Source organism: Schistocerca piceifrons, chromosome 7 (genome assembly GCF_021461385.2).
Source record: "Schistocerca piceifrons isolate TAMUIC-IGC-003096 chromosome 7, iqSchPice1.1, whole genome shotgun sequence".
In the NCBI taxonomy this organism is placed as follows: Eukaryota; Metazoa; Arthropoda; class Insecta; order Orthoptera; family Acrididae; genus Schistocerca; species Schistocerca piceifrons.
Genome location: NC_060144.1, coordinates 125974089 through 125993172, shown reverse-complemented (window position 1 = coordinate 125993172; position 19084 = coordinate 125974089). Strand labels below are relative to the sequence as shown.

Genomic DNA, 19084 nt, shown 5'->3' with positions numbered 1-19084 from the left:
CTAGTGAAGTAATGATGAGGGTCGGTGTGCTAGCAAGCCTGGACATGGTTTTTAGGAAGTTTCCCCACATCCCACTAGGTGAATACTGGGCGGGTGCTGGAGTCCCGCTTCAGTTACATAAATCTGAAACATCCAGAAACTTTTTGCTCACTTTCACATGAATAATACTACATGTAGAAATTTTTTGCTCACTACATTCTGATAATAACACTACATTCTGATAGTTCGGAAGAGACACATTTTTTGTCCCGGGTAGGGGAGGGGAAGATAATGGGGTGGTGACAGGAAGGACATCTGGCTACCCCTTGTTTCATTAAGATATGTTACTTGGCAGCAACACATCACACAAAAGTTACTTTCAACCTTAAGTTTTGCATACAGCATATATTGGCAGACCCAGATCAATTACTGGTACTGCAGTACTTGTAAAACTACTTTTCGTAAGGTTTCTCATCTTCACTTTGACCTATGAGACAATGTTAAAATTGTCATTGCTCCAAATCCAATGATGAATACCTTTAACAAACTAAATGCATTCAGGAAGAGTCCGAGATATGACCACTGGATGGAAAAATGTACACTGCTACCAATCAATACACCATGTCAACTGGTTCCTTGTAACTTATGGAAAAATCTCCACAAAGACTAAGGTAGGATAACAGTTCACTGCTAATTCGGACAACAGTCACAGTAAAAATATACACAGCTTACTGATTTCAACTGGATCTCACCAACTCTGTTTCTGTAACTGAATGCTTACTTTAGATAGGTAACAGCCCCATGATCTGGTAGGAAGGTGGTGTTTACCAGTCACTTGCATACTCTCTAAGCTGCATTGCTCATGGGGACAAAGTTCCAAAGTCTCCAAAACTTTAAATACTGACAGAATAACTTTAATGACCATTGTATATATCTAATTCCTTAATTCAGAATCATCAAACACTTTTAAACACTAACTTTGCCCTACGCTGCCCATGACTTGCCTTCTTTACTCAGAAAGACTGCCAGTCATCTTCTTGATGTCTCAAGTTTCAAGAAGTTCCTGTAATTGTTTACATATTCAAGCCTTTCTGCCCCAGGAAAAATGTAATGATTCTCACTGCTCCTTCCTTACTCCACCTGCTAGACTCCTTTGAAAAGTGTTCCTTCCTGCCAGAACTTCTAGCATGTTATTTCCAACTTAAAAGATCCCAGGAGAAAACCTGTCATCATGGGGAAATCTCCAACACTTAGGCAGCCTAGTAAGTTTCCAACCAAAATACACTTTATGCAGCTTAAGGACAAACCAGCATATCAAATCCAGACTGGCACCGTCAAATTCCACCAGATGTGTCTACAACAGCCAAGATGACCCCACAGCGTGGCCACCTGTTATAGCAGACTCAAAAAGATTGAACACCCTGTCCCAACCACAATATAGTTCAGGTAAGTTTAACTCTGAACCCTCATTTCAACAGGCTCGGGAATGATATGTTACACAGATGAACTGCTAGTATTACATACTACTTTGACAAAACACTTACATGAAAAAGAACCTATGCCATACAATAGTTAACTTTGAATGTACTCACCATTATCTCTCTGTATGAAACCACTACACTAAGAGTACAGATTAATGAACATAGACAAACAGTCTAAACTGGTGAAAACTTCCTGTTGTGGAGCAGGCAACAACACTGGTGGTTACGACAATGGAAAATTTGAGTCTTTCTTCCCAAATGTCTTAAGGGGAGCTTGCTCAACAAGATATCCCCAGTTACGTTACCCAACAATCACCAACAACTGCTATTTCTCTTACTGTGACCTATCCTCCTTCCAACATTTATTTCTACCATCCTCTTCTAAACCTTATCATGTATTTTTTCTCCACTTTCATGTCATCTTTTGTGGCTTTAATTAGTGTCTTTATTTTAATGCCTTTTCCAGAATTTACTTCATCTCTGCTTTTTCTCTCTCATTGCTCTTCTTAATCTCATCTATCCTTCTAATCCATGCTGCTTTTTTCCACCTGACTGCCCCTTGCCACTTCTGGTTACTCGATTTCAAATCTCACATGTTTATAGAATTTTACTATAAATTTCTCTCTTGATCTGTCTCATGTCTGCCTTGTTATGGGAGCCCAGGGTGGCTTTCCTAGGTACTTGTTAAAATATTTAAAATATAACAAGTACCTAGGAAAGCCTTGACTGGAATACTCTCTTTCAAATTCTGAAGGTGGCAGGGGTAAAATATAAGGAGTGAAAGGCTATTTACAATTTATACAGAAACCAGATGGCAGTTATAAGAGTCAAGGGGCATGAAAGGGAAACAATGGTTGGGAAGGGAGTGAGACAGGGTTGTAGCTTCTCCCCGATGCTATTCAATCTGTATATTGAGCAAGCAGTGAAGGAAACAAAAGAAAAATTCGGAGTAGGTATTAAAATCCATGGAGAAGAAATAAAAACTCTGAGGTTCGCCGATGACATTGTAATTCTGTCAGAGACAGCAAAGGACTTAGAAGAGCAGTTGAATGGAATGGACAGTGTCTTGAAAGGAGGATATAAGATGAACATCAACAAAAGCAAAATGAGGATAATGGAATGTAGTTGAATTAAGTAGGGTGATGCTGAGGAAATTACATTAGGAAATGAGACACTTACAGTAGTAAAGGGGTTTTGCTATTTGGGGAGCAAAATAACTGATAATGGTCGAAGTGGAGAGGATATAAAATGTAGACTGGCAATGGCAAGGAAAGCATTTCTGAAGACGAGAATATTGTTAACATCGAGTATAGATTTAAGTGTCAGGAAGTCGTTTCTGAAAGTATTTGTATGGAGTGTAGCCATGTATGGAAGTGAAACATGGACGATAACTAGTTTGGACAAGAAGAGAATAGAAGCCTTCGAAATGTGGTGCTACAGAAGAATGCTGAAGATTAGATGGGTAGATCATATAAATAATGAGGAGGTATTGAATAGGATTGGGGATAAGAAAAGTTTGTGGCACAACTTGACTAGAAGAAGGGATCGGTTGGTAGGACATGTTCTGAGACATCAAAGGATCACCAATTTAGTATTAGAGGGCAGCATGGAGGGTAAAAATCGTAGAGGGAGACCAAGAGATGAATACACTAAACAGATACAGAAGGATGTAGGTTGCAGTAGGTACTGGGAGATGAAGAAGCTTGCACAGGATAGAGTAGCATGGAGAGCTGCATCAAAGCAGTCTCAGGACTGAATACCACAACAACAACGACAACCTAGGAAAGCCATCCCGAGCTCCCACAATAAGGCAGAAACATGACAGATCAAAGGAGAAATTAGTAATAAAATGCTACAAACATATGAATATTTTAATATTTTAATTTCCTACAATCCCTCCTCCTTTCTGACATATCAAAACACTTTTTGTTTCAACATACATTTTTTGTTTTGTTTTTATTTATGGTTAAGCTTACTGTCACCTCATAAATAGAAGTTTTATTTGGAGCTACAATATACATATGGAAACACATTTACTCACCTCACGTGCTTTTCGTAGTTCTTCAGAGTGTTCACGATCAAGAACTTTCTTGGTATCACTCTGGATTCTTTCAAAGAATGTAGTATCATGTTCTATTTGATTTGATGAAATTATTGATGGCTGTTCCGACTCAGACTCTTCTACAGCACCCATTGCATTAAGACCATCGGATTCCACCATATTATTAAACTGCTCTAGTGACATGGGTTGTGCACGGTTCTGCTGCTTTTTTGCCCGTTTATTTCCTCCATTAGCTGCCTGTCGTTTTTCTTGTTCTTGTGATTCTTTCTTCAACTGCTCGTAAACATCTTTCTTTTCCTCATAGTCCAGCTTTGAGAGGAGGATGGCCTGCTGCAGATCTCTTTCATATGATTCTTCTACAAACTGCAGAACAGTGGAAAATTAAATATCAACATTATTAGATAATGGTTTTGAAAAGTTGAAAAGTGTTATGTAGTCTTTTTACACAGTTTTCACAGCACAATTTATATTTATTCTTAACTCGTGTTCACTCGACTGCATTACAATATTATTTCAAAGGTGAAAAAGAAAAGAAGCCACTACACAGACAGATGTTCGCTAACATTCCTGACACACACATTATTTAACAAATACAGTATATTTCTAGACTTATGATTGCATTGATGATGTGCATAAAATTGCAATTTTCAAAACTAGATATTAAATGCTGAATGTGATCACTGATGAATGAGTTTCATGCCAAGGAAGACGTGTGGTTGTATCATGTGTCACCTTATAGGTGACCTGCATGTATGCTGTGTCATCTTGTACAAATCGTAAAATGAAACACGTATGTAAATGTCAAAGATTGGAAAAATCAGATAACAGTAATCACCTAGGATGTATTCAAGACAACCACAAAAATAATTGACTTTATCTTGAAATGAAATAGCAATGTCTATTATAGATGTTGCCAACCTGCACGTCCCTGCCAGATATACAACACATTTATATGGACGCTACATCAATGATTACTGCATGCTTCTGATTACAGTTTGTATGAAATAAGAGATGTTATAAGAAATGGACCACAAGGTTTGTCTCTATAAAGTTACATTTGGGATGTCCTTTATGAAGAACACATTTCTGCACTGATCAAAAAGGAAAAGAGGTAGATCAGTCTAGTCTGTCTCATACATGACCACTGGTTAATGTAAGTCCAGAATGTGAAACCTGCACAACCATATTTTCTGGTCATGCTGTGCTACCTGGTGCTGTGAAATTGTGTGGTTTTGTTTTCTTTCTTGCGGTCAGTTTCATTTACAACAGCAGGGCTTTGAAACCATTAAACAAATTGTTTCTACTATATATTCATATACTCTTTCTTCTTATATACATGCGTTGGAACTTAAATAGTGGCAACACTGCTGTGGAGACACTATGCAATGGAATTTACTATTGTCGCTAATAGCACACGTTGTTGAAATACCTACCTTACCTCCAAGCAAATGGACTCGCCCTTCTCACATCACCGGCATGCGCACAATCGAGGTGAAAACAGTCACTTGTGAGCGAGCAGTCTAACGTAACAGTGTCACTATTTTTTTGAAACAGGAAAAACAGAGTTGTATCAAGATTGAATGTGCCAGAGGTCGCACAGCACAACAGTGTCATCAAGGTCTTCAAGAGGCGTGCAGGGAATCGGCACTGCTGTACAGAACAGTGGCATGTTAGGTAAAACCCTTCAATGACGGTCACAAACTGTGGCAGACATACATTGGGCAGGTCGTCCTAGAATCTCTGAAGAAGAAGTGCATGCTGTTGCCACGTTAGTGGACATGACGCCATACGATTTGTGAGCTCGCCCACGAAACCAGATTAGCGCATACAACTGTGCTTCGCATCCTGAAGGAATGCCTGGGCATGCAAAAAATAGCATCACGATGGGTTCCGCATGACTTGACAGAGATGCAGAAATGGATGCATTACAACGCTGCTCAAACGCACTTGGAGCACTATGAGTGCGAAGGAGAGGCTTTCTTACACCGTATCGTAACACTGGATGAGACATGGGCCAAATCGTAAGAGCCAAAACTGGAACGCCAATCCAATGAATGGTGTCAATATGCATCACTGTGAAAATCAAAAGTGCATCAGAGCCCCAGTATGGTGAAAGTTATGGTGATTCTCATGTTTGACTGTGATGGTGTTATCCTAATGCATTACTTTCCTCCACAGCAGACTTCTGTGCAACCCACCCATCATTTTGCACGACAATGCGCGAGTGCAAACAGCGTAAGCTGTGGCTGCTCTGTTCGGTCGATGGGACTGGGAAGTACTGTACCATCCATCATACTCCCAGGACTTAATTCCTTGTGACTTTCATTTGATTCCGAAGATGAAGGAACCACTTCATGGCATTCGCTTCAGAACTGTTCCAGAGATTCGACAGGCAGTAGATCTCTCCATTCGCACCATCAACAGAACAGGCTCTGCTAACAGTATATTTTGCCTTCCACATCGCTGGCAACAGGTTCTACACAATGCTGGTGACTACTTTGAAGGACAAACAGGTGCAAACATGTAACTCTTTTGTATTGGTTGTGAATAAATAGTTGCCACTATTTAAGTTCCAACCCTCTTATAATTTTCCACAAAAATTGTATACACACATGCATGCTGTTTCACCCTTCTCCTCACACTCGGTTTTAACAAAAAACAAGAAAGTTTTATTTATGACTTAACAGCTTTTGAATACTACTATGGAATCTGAATCATCTGAAACTTTGTAATCCTACTGATTTGCAGATTAAAACTCTTGTGAAATACTGCCATTGATGCTACTATCACGATAGATCCAGCAACAGGCGGGATCTCTCATATGCTGTATACCAATCATCCCAACCAATTTAGAAGTTACGTCGCATAGTGCTCAGAGCCCAACCAATTTACCCATTCTTTTCAAGAACATCATTTCCCAACTGAAGTTCACTCTTAATTACAATAAGCGAGGCTCAAGGTCAGATAGAAGGGGAGGATTAGATGGGGAGGGAGAATGGACAGAGATAGACAGGGAAGGAGGAAACGAACACTGAGAGGGCAGAGAAGAAGGTGGAGAGATGTAGAGGTGAGGAGGAGACAGACAGATGGTGGTGGTGGTGGTGGTGGTGGTGGTGGTGGTGGGGGGGGGGGGGGGGGAACAAGGTGATGGACATAAAAAGGAGGGAGGAGGAGGAGAGTGGTAAAGTGAGAGGAGGAGGAGATGGACACAGAGAGGGAAGATTATTGTTATGATTATCTTCTTTCCTTTCTCACACCTTAGGTCTGGTTAAAAATGGAAGGTGACACGGACCTTGATCAAGCATGACTTCCTTTTAACTGTACGGTATATGTTACATTGCATTTAGGAACTTTCGGGTAATTGAACATGTATCAATAATTACAGATTTCTGTAGTTGTATATATAAGTTTGGATGTAGCTGTATTGCGTTGATGTTTGGTGGATATTGTGTGGTATGACTCCTGTAGTTGATAGTATAATTGGTATAATGTCAACTTTATCCTGATGCCACATGTCCTTGACTTCCTCAGCCAGTTGGATGTATTTTTCAATTTTTTCTCCTGTTTTCTTCTGTATATTGGTTGTATTGGTTATGGATATTTCGATTAGTTGTGTTGATTTCTTCTTTTTATTGGTGAGTATGATGTCAGGTTTGTTATGTGGTGTTGTTTTATCTGTTATAATGGTTCTGTTCCAGTATAATTTGTATTCATCATTCTCCAGTACATTTTGTGGTGCATACTTGTATGTGGGAACATGTTGTTGTATTAGTTTATGTTGTATGGCAAGTTTTTGATGTATTATTTTTGCTACATTGTCATGTCTTCTGGGGTATTCTGTATTTGCTAGTATTGTACATCCGCTTGTTATGTGATCTACTGTTTCTATTTGTTGTTTGCAAAGTCTGCATTTATCTGTTGTGGTATTGGGATCTTTAATAATATGCTTGCTGTAATATCCGGTGTTTATTGTTTGATCCTGTATTGCAATCATGAATCCTTCCGTCTCACTGTATATATTGCCTTTTCTTAGCCATGTGTTGGATGCGTCTTGATCGATGTGTGGCTGTGTAAGATGATATGGTTGCCATGTAGTGTTTTCTTTTTCCAATTTACTTTCTTCGTATCTGTTGATGTTATGTGATCTAAAGGGTTGTAGAAATGGTTATGAAATTGTAGTGGTGTAGCTGATGTATTTATATGAGTGATTGCTTTGTGTATTTTGCTAGTTTCTGCTCGTTCTAGAAAGAATTTTCTTAAATTGTCTACCTGTCCATAATGTAGGTTTTTTATGTCGGTAAATCCCCTTCCTCCTTCCTTTCTGCTTAATGTGAATCTTTCTGTTGCTGAATGTATGTGATGTATTCTATATTTGTGGCATTGTGAACGTGTAAGTGTATTGAGTGCTTCTAGGTCTGTGTTACTCCATTTCACTACTCCAAATGAGTAGGTCAATATTGGTATAGCATAAGTATTTATAGCTTTTGTCTTGTTTCTTGCTGTCAATTCTGTTTTCAGTATTTTTGTTAGTCTTTGTCTATATTTTTCTTTTAGTTCTTCTTTAATATTTGTATTATCTATTCCTATTTTTGTCTGTATCCTAGATAATTATAGACATCTGTTTCTTCCATCACTTCTATGCAGTCGCTGTGGTTATCCAGTATGTAATCTTCTTGTTTAGTGTGTTTTCCCGTGACTATGCTATTTTTCTTACATTTGTCTGTTCCAAAAGCCATATTTATATCATTGCTGAATACTTCTGTTATCTTTAGTAATTGGTTGAGTTGTTGATTTGTTGCTGCCAGTAGTTTTAGATCATCCATGTACAGCAAATGTGTGATTTTGTGTTGGTGTGTTACAGTAATATTATATCCATAATTTGTATTATTTAGCATGTTGGATAGTGAGTTCAGAGCAAGGCAGAATCAGAAAGGACTTAATGAGTCTCCTTGGTATATACCACGCTTAATCTGTATTGGCTGTGATGTGATATTATTTGAATTTGTTTGGATATTGAGTGTGGTTTTCCAATTTTTCATTACTATGTTTAGGAACTGTATCAATTTAGGATCTACTTTGTATATTTCCAATATTTGTAGTAACCATGAGTGGGGTACACTATCAAAACCTTTTTGGTAACCAATGTATGCATAGTGTAGCGACCTTTGTTTAGTTTTAGCTCGATATGTCACCTCTGCATCTATTATCAGTTGCTCTTTACATCCTCATGCTCCTTTGCAACAGCCTTTTTGCTCTTCATTTATAATTTTGTTCTGTGTTGTATGTGTCATTAATTTCTGTGTAATGACTGAAGTTAATATTTTGTATATTGTTGGTAGGCATGTTATGGGGTGATATTTTGCTGGGTTTTCTGTGTCTGCTTGATCTTTAGGCTTCAGATAAGTTATTCCATGTGTAAGTGTATCAGGGAATGTGTATGGGTCTGCAATGTAACTGTTAAATAATTTAGTTAGATGTGAATGTGTTGACGTGAACTTCTTTAGCCAGAAATTTGTTATTTTATCTTTTCCAGGGGCTCTCCAATTGTGCGTAAAATTAATTGCTTGGATGACTTCATGTTTCAAAATTATCACTTCAGGCATTTGTGGTATCATCTTGTATGTGTCTGTTTCTGCTTGTACCCACCATGCATGCCTGTTATGTTGTACCAGGTTTGACCATATGTTGCTCCAGAAGTGTTCCATGTCTGTTATGTTTGGTGGGTTGTCTATTTTAATGTGTGTGTTATCTATTGTCTGATAAAATTTCTTTTGGTTTGTGTTGAATGTTTGGTTTTGTTTCCTTCTATTTTCACTTTTTTTGTATCTTCTAAGTCGTTTGGCCAATGCTTGTACTTTCTGCTTCTTTTCATCTACTTGCTCTATTGCTTCTTGTTGTGAGATTTTACCTAACCTTTTTTGTTTTTTTGTCTGATATTTCATTTCTTATAAATTGTGTTAGCTGTCCGATGTCTTTTCTCAGTTTTTCTATTCTGATCTGTAGCCTGTGTTGCCATGCTGGTTTTGTGGGTATCTTCTGTGTGTTGGTTTGTTCTGATCTCTGCCTAGTGTGTATATTTAGTGTAGTGAGTGCTCCTATATAAACCAGTAGTTGTAACTCTTCCACAGTTGTATTTTCATTTATTTTGTTGTGTATGATTGTGTTGATAGTTGTTATTGTTGCTTCGACTTGTGGGTTATTTGGTGGTCTATGCAAGAATGGTCTAATATCTGTATTTGTGTCTTTGTATTCTATATATGTTAGCTGAAATTTTTCTTCTATATCTAACATGTGTGTCACTTCGTGTTCTATTTGTGCTTTTCTGGTGGCTGTCTTAAGATTTCATTTTCCTCTGATTGTTTAATTGATGCGTGTTGTTCTTTGTTTGTTTGCTCTGGGATGTTTGAGTCAATTACTGTATTTTCTTCTTCTTCTGATTGCACATTATTTTGTTCCAGTATTTGTTGTACTTGTTGTTTGATGTTTTCTAATTCTGACTGGGGTATCCTGTTATTTTTTATTACTACACGGATCTGATCAGCTAGTCGTTGTTCTGTTAAAAATTTTAATTCTGGGTATCTGGTAATAAATTTTGTGTATACTTGTGATCTGTATCCAGTTGTGTTGGTTCCTAAGTTTGTTGCTTGGTAATAACAGAATATGAGGTGTCGGTTAACTTCATCTGACTGTCTCATCCTCTGCCTTTGTTTTCCTTCTAGAGTGGTTGCAGGTAGCATATCCTGCAAAACACCTCTATTTGGATTTAAATCATTTTCCGTGTGGCTAGCAGTGTCGTTACCATTGTGGACGGGCATAGGGTTCAAGCGTCGTCCCCGACCATGACAGCGCTTGTCCAAGGCTTCATTAGTTCTGTCCTGAACCAACTAATCACACTAAAAGGGGGGTTAGCCCCATTAGTGGTTTGTTCTTTTCGTCGCCTTTTACGACTGGCAGAACATACCGAAGGCCTATTCTTTTCCCGGGCCTCCACGGGTAAGTATTATTATTATTATTTGATACAGTGAGGTAGGCAAGCTGAGAGCGTACCACAGATTAGCCAACAGGGCGCACTCAGTAAGAACATGGGCTCTATCATCAGTAGACCCCCCGTCGCAGAAAGAACTCCTGGGTGAGTCCTGTATGGCTGATGCGTAGTTGGCACAACACAAACGGCATCTTCCTGAGAGGTGTGGAAAGATGTATGCCACACCTTAGTGGACCCTTTAATCACTCTCAACTTGTTTTCGGTTGTAGTAGCCTGCCATTCCAATTTCCAGAGCCTCAAAATATTGAGTCAAAGTTGTAATCTAAAGTCTGACCCATATCCCAACATCAAGCTGATCTCCTGTAGTTGTGTCTTTGGCTAGACAGTCAGCGAGTTCATTTCCTGGAATGCCTATGTGGCTCACTGTCTAGATGAAGGCCACCATCTTTCCATAGCTGTAGAGGTGAGCCAGTAGGCCCCAGATGTTGGCGACCAAGATTTTTGGGACAGCACAGAGTTATGTATTTTAAGCAACCCATGGAATTGCTACACATCAGAAAGTTCATCTGGGATCTTATGTAGTGTAAAGCCTGAGAGATGACAACCAACTATGCAGTGTATACACTGCAAGCACTCAGCAGAGAGAGCTTCTCTTGCCCCTTGCATATGCAAAAGCATAACCGACACTGTCATTGCCTTTCGATCTATCTGTGTAGATGCATACTGAATTAGAATAATCATGGAGGATTGAAAGAAACAGGTGGTGGAGAAGGGTAAGATCAGCAGTATCAGTTGGTCTGCCCAGTTTTGGGCTATGCACAAACCGTCTGAACTGCTGGTTGTGGAACAGAGTTGAGTGATGTGGGTGGGTAGGCATCTGACAGATTGTGACTCCTTAACTTGTCAGAAGCTGCTGCCATCAAACTCACAGCCGTGGGACACCACCTTCCGCCAGGAGGCTGTCAACAGGGCTTGTACGAAAGACCCCCGTTGCCAACCGCACGCCAGTGTGGTGAACAGGATCCAGCACTCAGTATGGATGGTGCTGCCAACCCATAGGCAATACATCCATGAGATCAAGCGGGTTGTAATCAGTGCTTTGTAAGATCTCAGAAGAACTGCACGGTCCACACCCCACGACGAGTGACTACGAAAACTGAGAGCATTCAGCTTCTTCATGGAAGTTGCCTTTAGCCAGCAGACATGCAGCAGCCAAGTTACCTTGTGGTCAAAATCACTAAGATAAAAATCTGGGTGCGGGTGCACAGTCCAGAGTTGACAAAAATGAATAACTTGTGATTATGCACAAGAAAATTCATACCCGCGATTCAGAACCCAGTCACGGACTCTCCAGACAGCCCCCTGAAGTTGGTGCTCAGCGATGCGCTGTGATGCAAAGGCATAGTACTGGCAAAGACCATGCAGGTTCAGTGGTGGAGAGACTGTGGGGTCCACTGCATTTACGAAACCACTGATAAAGATAGCAAACAGTGTTATGCTCAGAACCGATCCCTGAGAGTCTCCAGTTTCCTGTACATATTGGTTGCTGAGGTCGAGCTTATCCAGACCCAAAAAAATCTGAGAGATCTGAAATTCTGCATGAAAATGGGTAAACTGCCCAGAACCTCACTCATCCAGTGTAGAGAGGATGTAATGATGTCAGGTGGTATCATACGCCTTCTACAAGTCACGGAACACAGCAATCAGATGTTGGCGATGTGCACTGTGAATTCCAAACAAACCAGGTGATCTGTGGTGGACCAGAAAGCCTGAAAGCCACTTTGGAACTGGCTTCAAAGTACCAACAGAGATAGTGGTTGACCATTCATTTGAATAGCTTACACAGCCCATTCGTTGCAGAGATTGGCCAGCAGTTAGTTAAAATATGTGGGCCCTTTCCTGATTTCATGACAGAAATAATAATACCTTCCTGCCACTGAGAGGGAAATATTCCCTCCTGCCAAATGCAATTAAAAAGCTCAAGGATATGTTTCATGCTATCAGCACGACGATGTCTGAGCATTTGGTCACGGATTTTGTCAGGTCCAGGGGCCATACCACGACACTCTGCCAAAAATGCTGCTAAGCTCCCATTCACTAAAATAGACACTGTATGATAGAGAGCTGTGTGCTTGGAAAGATAGCAGGCGGCACTCAATAAGGTGTTTAAATGAGGATGGACACTTCAGCAAAGTGTGCCACAAAACATTTGGCAAGTACCACGGGATCAGTGCAGATGTTACCATTGACAAGGATGCCAGGAACTGCTGTGGGCACTGGGTGGCTGCAAATGTTGCAGAGTTGAGTCCATACTTGAGATGATGGGTTGTGGGATCCCTCCCAACACTTCTGCTTCCTTTTCTTTATTAAAAACTGTGCTCTCATCTGGAGTCTCTTAAATGCTATTAAATTATCCATACAGGAATGGCACTTGTTCCACTGAAGTATACTGGGGCATTCCCTGTTAGCTGTGGCTATATCTTCAGACCACCATTGCACTGGTGGTCGTCAGGATGAGCCAGAGGAGTAGGGTGTTGGTTCTGCTGCAGCATGAGTAATAGTATTAATAGTATCCTGTGCCAATTTGTTGATATCCATCACATGACTGGTTGCAAAAGTGGCTGCAGAGGAGAAAGCCTGCCAAATGGCTTTCTAAAGTGACCAACATGGAGCATGTTCTAGATGTCTGTGAGCGGAGAGGGAGAGAATGATAGGAAAATGGTCACTGTCACAAAGATCACCATAGGTGCACCACTGGATCAGAGGTAAGATAATGGGGCTGCAAACTGCGAGATCAATAGCTGAAAATGCTTTGTGGGCTGCACTGAAATGGGGTGCAGCTCTAGCATTGAGTAGGCAGACATCCAATTCCGAAAGGAGGTGACTTAGTACTTGGCCCCTGTTTGATATAGTGTCACCTCTCCACAGAGGATTATGGGCATTAACGTACCCCAATAAGAGGAAAGGGGTGGGGAGCAGTGCTACTATCTGTAACAGCTCGCAATAATGGAAACGTCTTCTGGGGGTAGTTAAACATTACATACTGTCATCCAAACTGACAGGTAGACACTAACGGTCACAGCCTCTAGTGCAGCAGTAAGTGGCACCTGCTCACTGAAAATATCAGAGCATATGACCCCAGTAGACAGCCTCTTGACATTAATGTGATTAGTACAGTGGGGTTGGTAGTTCTTCAGAGCTGGGAGGTGTGTTGGCATAAACTGTGTTTCCTGAAGCATTATGCCAATTACGGAGTAAGTAGCCATTAAATGACAGAGTTTGGTCAAATGGTGCTAGTAGCCATTACAGTTCGACTGAAGGAGCATTGGTGTCAGGACTGTGAAAGTGGCGAATGGAAAATATGGGTGTGATTACTTTGCTACCAGGTTGTAGTCCACCTGACAGCGCAATCGATCATCCATGTGGACAGGCTAGACTGCTGCAGGGCTGGGGAGCAGAACATTCGAAGCTTCAGAAAGTAGTTTACCTTTCTGCTTATCCTTCTAAGACTTCAATTTCTGTGAAGATTTCCCCCTTTTATTTTCTGGAAGCGAAGAGGACTGTACTTTTCTTTGGTCCCAGCCTGTAGCTGTTGGTCCTTGTCTTCAGAGGGGGCCACCTTAACAGGTGTCTTCATCCCTGATGGCAGAGAATGACTAGGTACCTCTGGCCACCCCAATGGAGAAGGAACCACTGGTGCTATAGGTGTAGGGTATGAGGGAGCTGACGCTACTTGCCACAACTGCAGGGCAGGTCCTGGAATATGACCAAGGCCTGGAGGTGTCATGTGACACATACTCATCGTGTGAGGTGTGGACTGTGACACGACAGTTGCAAAATCAGAGACCATATTGGTTGGATGAAGTCTTTCAAACTTTTTCCTTGCATCTTGGTAAGACAGGTGGTCAAGGGTTTTATGCTCTTGAATTTCCTTCTCCCTCTTGAACAATAAGCATTGTGGTGATCGGGGAGGGTGCAGTTCCAGACAGTTGACACATTGAAGGAGTTGGTCACAAGGCCTGATTTTATGGGACACCTGTCCACATGCCCTACAGATAGCCTCATTAGAACAGTAGGCGGACATGTGTCCAAACCTTAGGCAATTAAAACATCTCATCGGAGGAGGAAAGTAAGGCCTCACGTCACACCTATAAGCCATGACCTTAACCTTCTCAGGCAAAATGTTGCCATTGACGGGTAGGATAAAAGCTCCATCGTCTACTCTATTATCTACATCTACATCCATACTCCGCAAGCCACCTGACGGTGTGTGCCGGAGGGTACTTTGAGTAACTCTATTGGTTCTCCCTTCTGTTCCAGTCTCATATTGATCGTGGAAAGAAAGATTGTCGGCATGCCTCTGTGTGGGCTCTAATCTCTCCGATTTTATCCTCATGGTCTCTTCGCAAGATATATGTAGGAGGGAGCAATATACTGCTTGATTCCTCGGTGAAGGTATGTTCTCGAAACTTCAACAAAAGCCCGTACTGAGCATCTCTCCTGCAGAGTCTTCCACTGGAGTTTATCTATCATCTCCGTAACACTTTCGCAATTACTAAATGATCCTGTAACGAAGAGCGCTGATCTCCGTTGGATCTTCTCTATCTCTTCTATCAACCCTATCTGGTATAGATCTCACACTGGTGAGCAACATTCAAGCAATGGGCGAAAAAGTGTACCGTAACCTACTTCCTTTGTTTTCGGATTGCATTTCCTTAGAATTCTTCCAATGAATCTCAGTCTGGCATCTACTTTACCGACGATCAATTTTATATGATCATTCCACTTTAAATCACTCCTAATGCCTACTCCCAGATAATTTATGGAAATAACTGTATCTAGTTGCTGACCTGCTATATTGCAGCTAAATGATAAAGGATCTTTCTTTCTATGTATTCGCAGCACATTGCACTTGTCTACATTGACATTCAATTGCCATTCCCTGCACAATGCGTCAATTCGTTGAGAACCTCCTGCATTTCAGTACAATTTTCCATTGTTACAACCTCTCGATATACCACAGCATCATCCGGAAAAAGCCTCAGTGTACTTCCGATGTTATCCACAAGGTCATTTATGTATATTGTGAATAGCAACAATCCTACGACACTCCCCTGCGGCACACCTGAAATCACTCTTACTTCGGAAGACTTCTCTCTATTGAGAATGACATGCTGCATTCTGTTATCTAGGAACTCTTCAATCCAATCACACAATTGGTCTGATAGTCCATATGCTCTTACTTTGTACATTAAACGACTGTAGGGAACTGTATTGAACACCTTGCAGAAGTCAAGAAACACGGCATCCACCCGGGAACCCGTGTCTATGGCCCCCTGAGTCTCATGGACGAATAATGTAAGCTGGTTTTCACGCGATTGTCTTTTTCGAAACCCATGTTGATTCCTATAGAGTAGATTTCTAGCCTCCAGAAAAGTCATTATACTTAAACATAATACGTGTTCCAAAATTTTACAACCGATCGACGTTAGAGATATAGTTCTGCACATCTGTTCGACGTCCCTTCTTGAAAACGGGGATGACCTGTGCCCTTTTCCAATCCTTTAGAAAGCTACACTCTTCTAGAGACCTACGGTACACCGCTGCAAGAAGGGGGGGGGGGGGGGAGTTCCTTCATGTACTCTGTGTAAAATCGAACTGGTATTCCATCACGTCCAGCGGCCTTTCCTCTTTTGAGCGATTTTAATTGTTTTTCTATCCAACTGTCATCTATTTTGATATCTACCATTTTGTCATCTGTGCGACAATCTAGAGAAGGAACTACAGTGCAGTCTTCCTCTGTGAAACAGCTTTGCAAAAGACATTTAGTATTTCGGCCTTTAGTCTGTCATCCTCTGTTTCAGTACGATTTTGGTCACAGAGTGTCTGGACATTTCGTTTTGATCCACCTACCGCTTTGACATAAGACCAAAATTTCTTAGGATTTTCTGCCGAATCAGTACATAGAACTTTACTTTCAAATTCGTTGAACGCCTCTCGCATAGCCCTCCTCACACTACATTTCGCTTCACATAATTTTTGTTTGTCTGCAAGGCTTTGGCTATGTTTATGTTTGCTGTCAAGTTCCCTCTGCTTCCGCAGCAGTTTTCTGACTCGGTTGTTGTACCACCCATCTCCTACGATGTAATCTAATGCATATTATACGATGGTTTTGAACTTTGTCCACTGATCCTCAACACTATCTGTACTTGAGACAAAACTTTTGTGTTGAGCCATCAAGTACTCTGAAATCTGCTTTTTGTCACTTGTGCTAAACAGAAAATCTTCCAACCTTTTTTAATATTTCTATTTACGGCTGAAATCATCGACGCAGCAACCGCTTTATGATCGCTGATTCCCTGTTCTGTGTTAACTGGTTCAAATAGTTCGGGTCTGTTTGTCACCAGTCCCTTCTGGATGCAGTGAACAAAATGGACTCCATGCCACGCCAGGTTAGTAAGCATCTCTTCACTGGTTTGTAGCATTAGATCCCAATGGAAGATAATACCCTGGATCCACTGAGCTTGTTATGAGGAGAAATGGTGACTGGTACATCTCCTAACTTGACCCAGGCCTGAAGTGCTCTTGATAGGTTGTCGTGTGGTGTTTTGATCAGCAAAGATTCATTTCTCACCTCTATTGCCACAACCTCCCCAAATCGATCTTCAATATTTTCAATGAAAAACATTGGCTTTATTGAAGTGAAATGGCCGCTGTCAGTGCAGGAACAAACCAAGAACTTGGCAAACTGTCCATGTCCATTTCTCATAGCTGATTCTCGTCTTGAGTCATGGTCAATGATGAAAACGCTGTAGGATTATAAACTTCTGCATTAAAATCACTGATCCTGACTGATGAGATGGCCGTGTTGACAAGCCCACTATTAAGTTTGATCCGTTTCATTGCGGATCATCTGCACCAATGCCACTCACTCCGACTGGAGGCCCTCCCCACGGGCACCACCCCACCCAGGCAAAGGCCACCTGGCACAGTAGATGCTGTACGGAGTCCTGGTACCCCAAAGTGGAGAGGCTGACATGGGGAGGTCACAGCTCAGGCATCAGCAGTGCGATACCTGCGTTGTCAGGGGGCTAACACTGAGAAGGTACATGACAATCTCACCGTGACGGACCGGCTACTGAACTGGATCGGTTGGTGCAGAAGGTAACAGTGCACAGTGGAGAAGTAATGCACCATAGTAAGGCATCCTTCCTCAAATGGCCCACACTTAAAAAAAATTGATCCAATAAAAATGTCTGCTATTAGTCACCTCTTATGAAAGGCAATGAAGGGCCATGGGTCTATTCTAGCCCCTGACACGACAGGGGGAGAGGGGATAGGAGGCTGGGATGTATATACGATTTCCATAAATACTCAGCATATGTGAAGCATTGCTGGGTTTGCTAGTAACATTATAAAGTAATCAGTTATTTATCCCATGTTGGAATACTGCTTAACTGTATGGGACTCAAAATAAATATGACTAACTGAATTTATAAATATAAGGGAAGCACAAATGGTCGTTGGTTTGTCTGACTCACTGGACAGAAGCTATTAAAGATAGATGTAAAATATCTCACAGAAAGCCCACTTACAAAGTTTCTGCAGTTTTGGCTGCCATCCGGTCGGCCGCACTTTAAAATACACATGCCGCCAATCATACTGCTGTGTTTCCTACAGCCTCCAGTGTGGCATGAGAGCGTTGCCACGAATGCTTATGCTGCCACCAATGACATGCCAGTGTCCCCTCTCTGGAGCTTTAGCGGTGGGTCTACTGAAGTTCAATCATCATTCCACAGAGCCCATTTTGTGTGTTTGCCATCTCATAACATATACGGACTTTCAGAGCAATCAGGGTTCATTCTCTATGGAATAGTCATTGTATTGAAGATGAATGAACTTTAAACCTCTGTATCTGTATATACCTCAACTTTCAAGTCTACTGTTAACATTAGTTGCAGACTAAATAAATACTTGAATTCTCTGTCCATAAACTGCATCTGTTTCTCGGTCCTGTAACCACTAAAGAAATTCTTCCCACCCTCTACACATGATTGGAACAAGAAGAAACCACAACTTATGCTAGCCTGCCAAGTACCCTCTGCCATGCACTTCCCAGTCATTTTCAGAGTATGTACGTAGACTCAGATGAAGAATAACTAACATTATAAATAAGTGGTGGCAGGATAACACACATATAAAGGTATTTAAAATTTGCAAACTTTCAGAGCCAGTGGCTCCTTCTCCTGGCAGAAGCGTTGAAGGGGAAGGAAGAGGGGTGAAGGAAAAAGACTGGTGAGATTTAGGAAATGGAGTGAGTTTGTGAAAATTGCCCACAACCCGAGACAGGGGAGACTTATCAGACAGGAACAGAAGGAAAGACTTCTTTCCTTCTCATCGCATCCAGTAAATCTACCCTGGCCCAGGGCCTGGGAGACTTTTCTGAACCTTCTCCACTTGCCAAATTTCACCAGTCCTCCCCCTGCTGCTTGGTGTTTAGGTTTTTCTATCTATTCAATTATGATATATTTTCAAAATGTTTTTGCACTGATTTAACATTATAAAGACGCAGTACTT

General features: G+C 41.2%; 1 protein-coding gene across 1 annotated transcript in view; it reads right to left on the bottom strand.

The window, feature by feature from the left end:
* LOC124804715 (G kinase-anchoring protein 1-like) overlaps positions 1-19084 on the bottom strand; it is a 47156-nt gene that overhangs the window by 19696 nt on the left and 8376 nt on the right. Inside the window, exon 3 of the mRNA XM_047264987.1 lies at positions 3502-3885. Coding sequence (XP_047120943.1) covers positions 3502-3885 — 384 coding nt within the window. The remainder of the gene's footprint in view (positions 1-3501; positions 3886-19084) is intronic.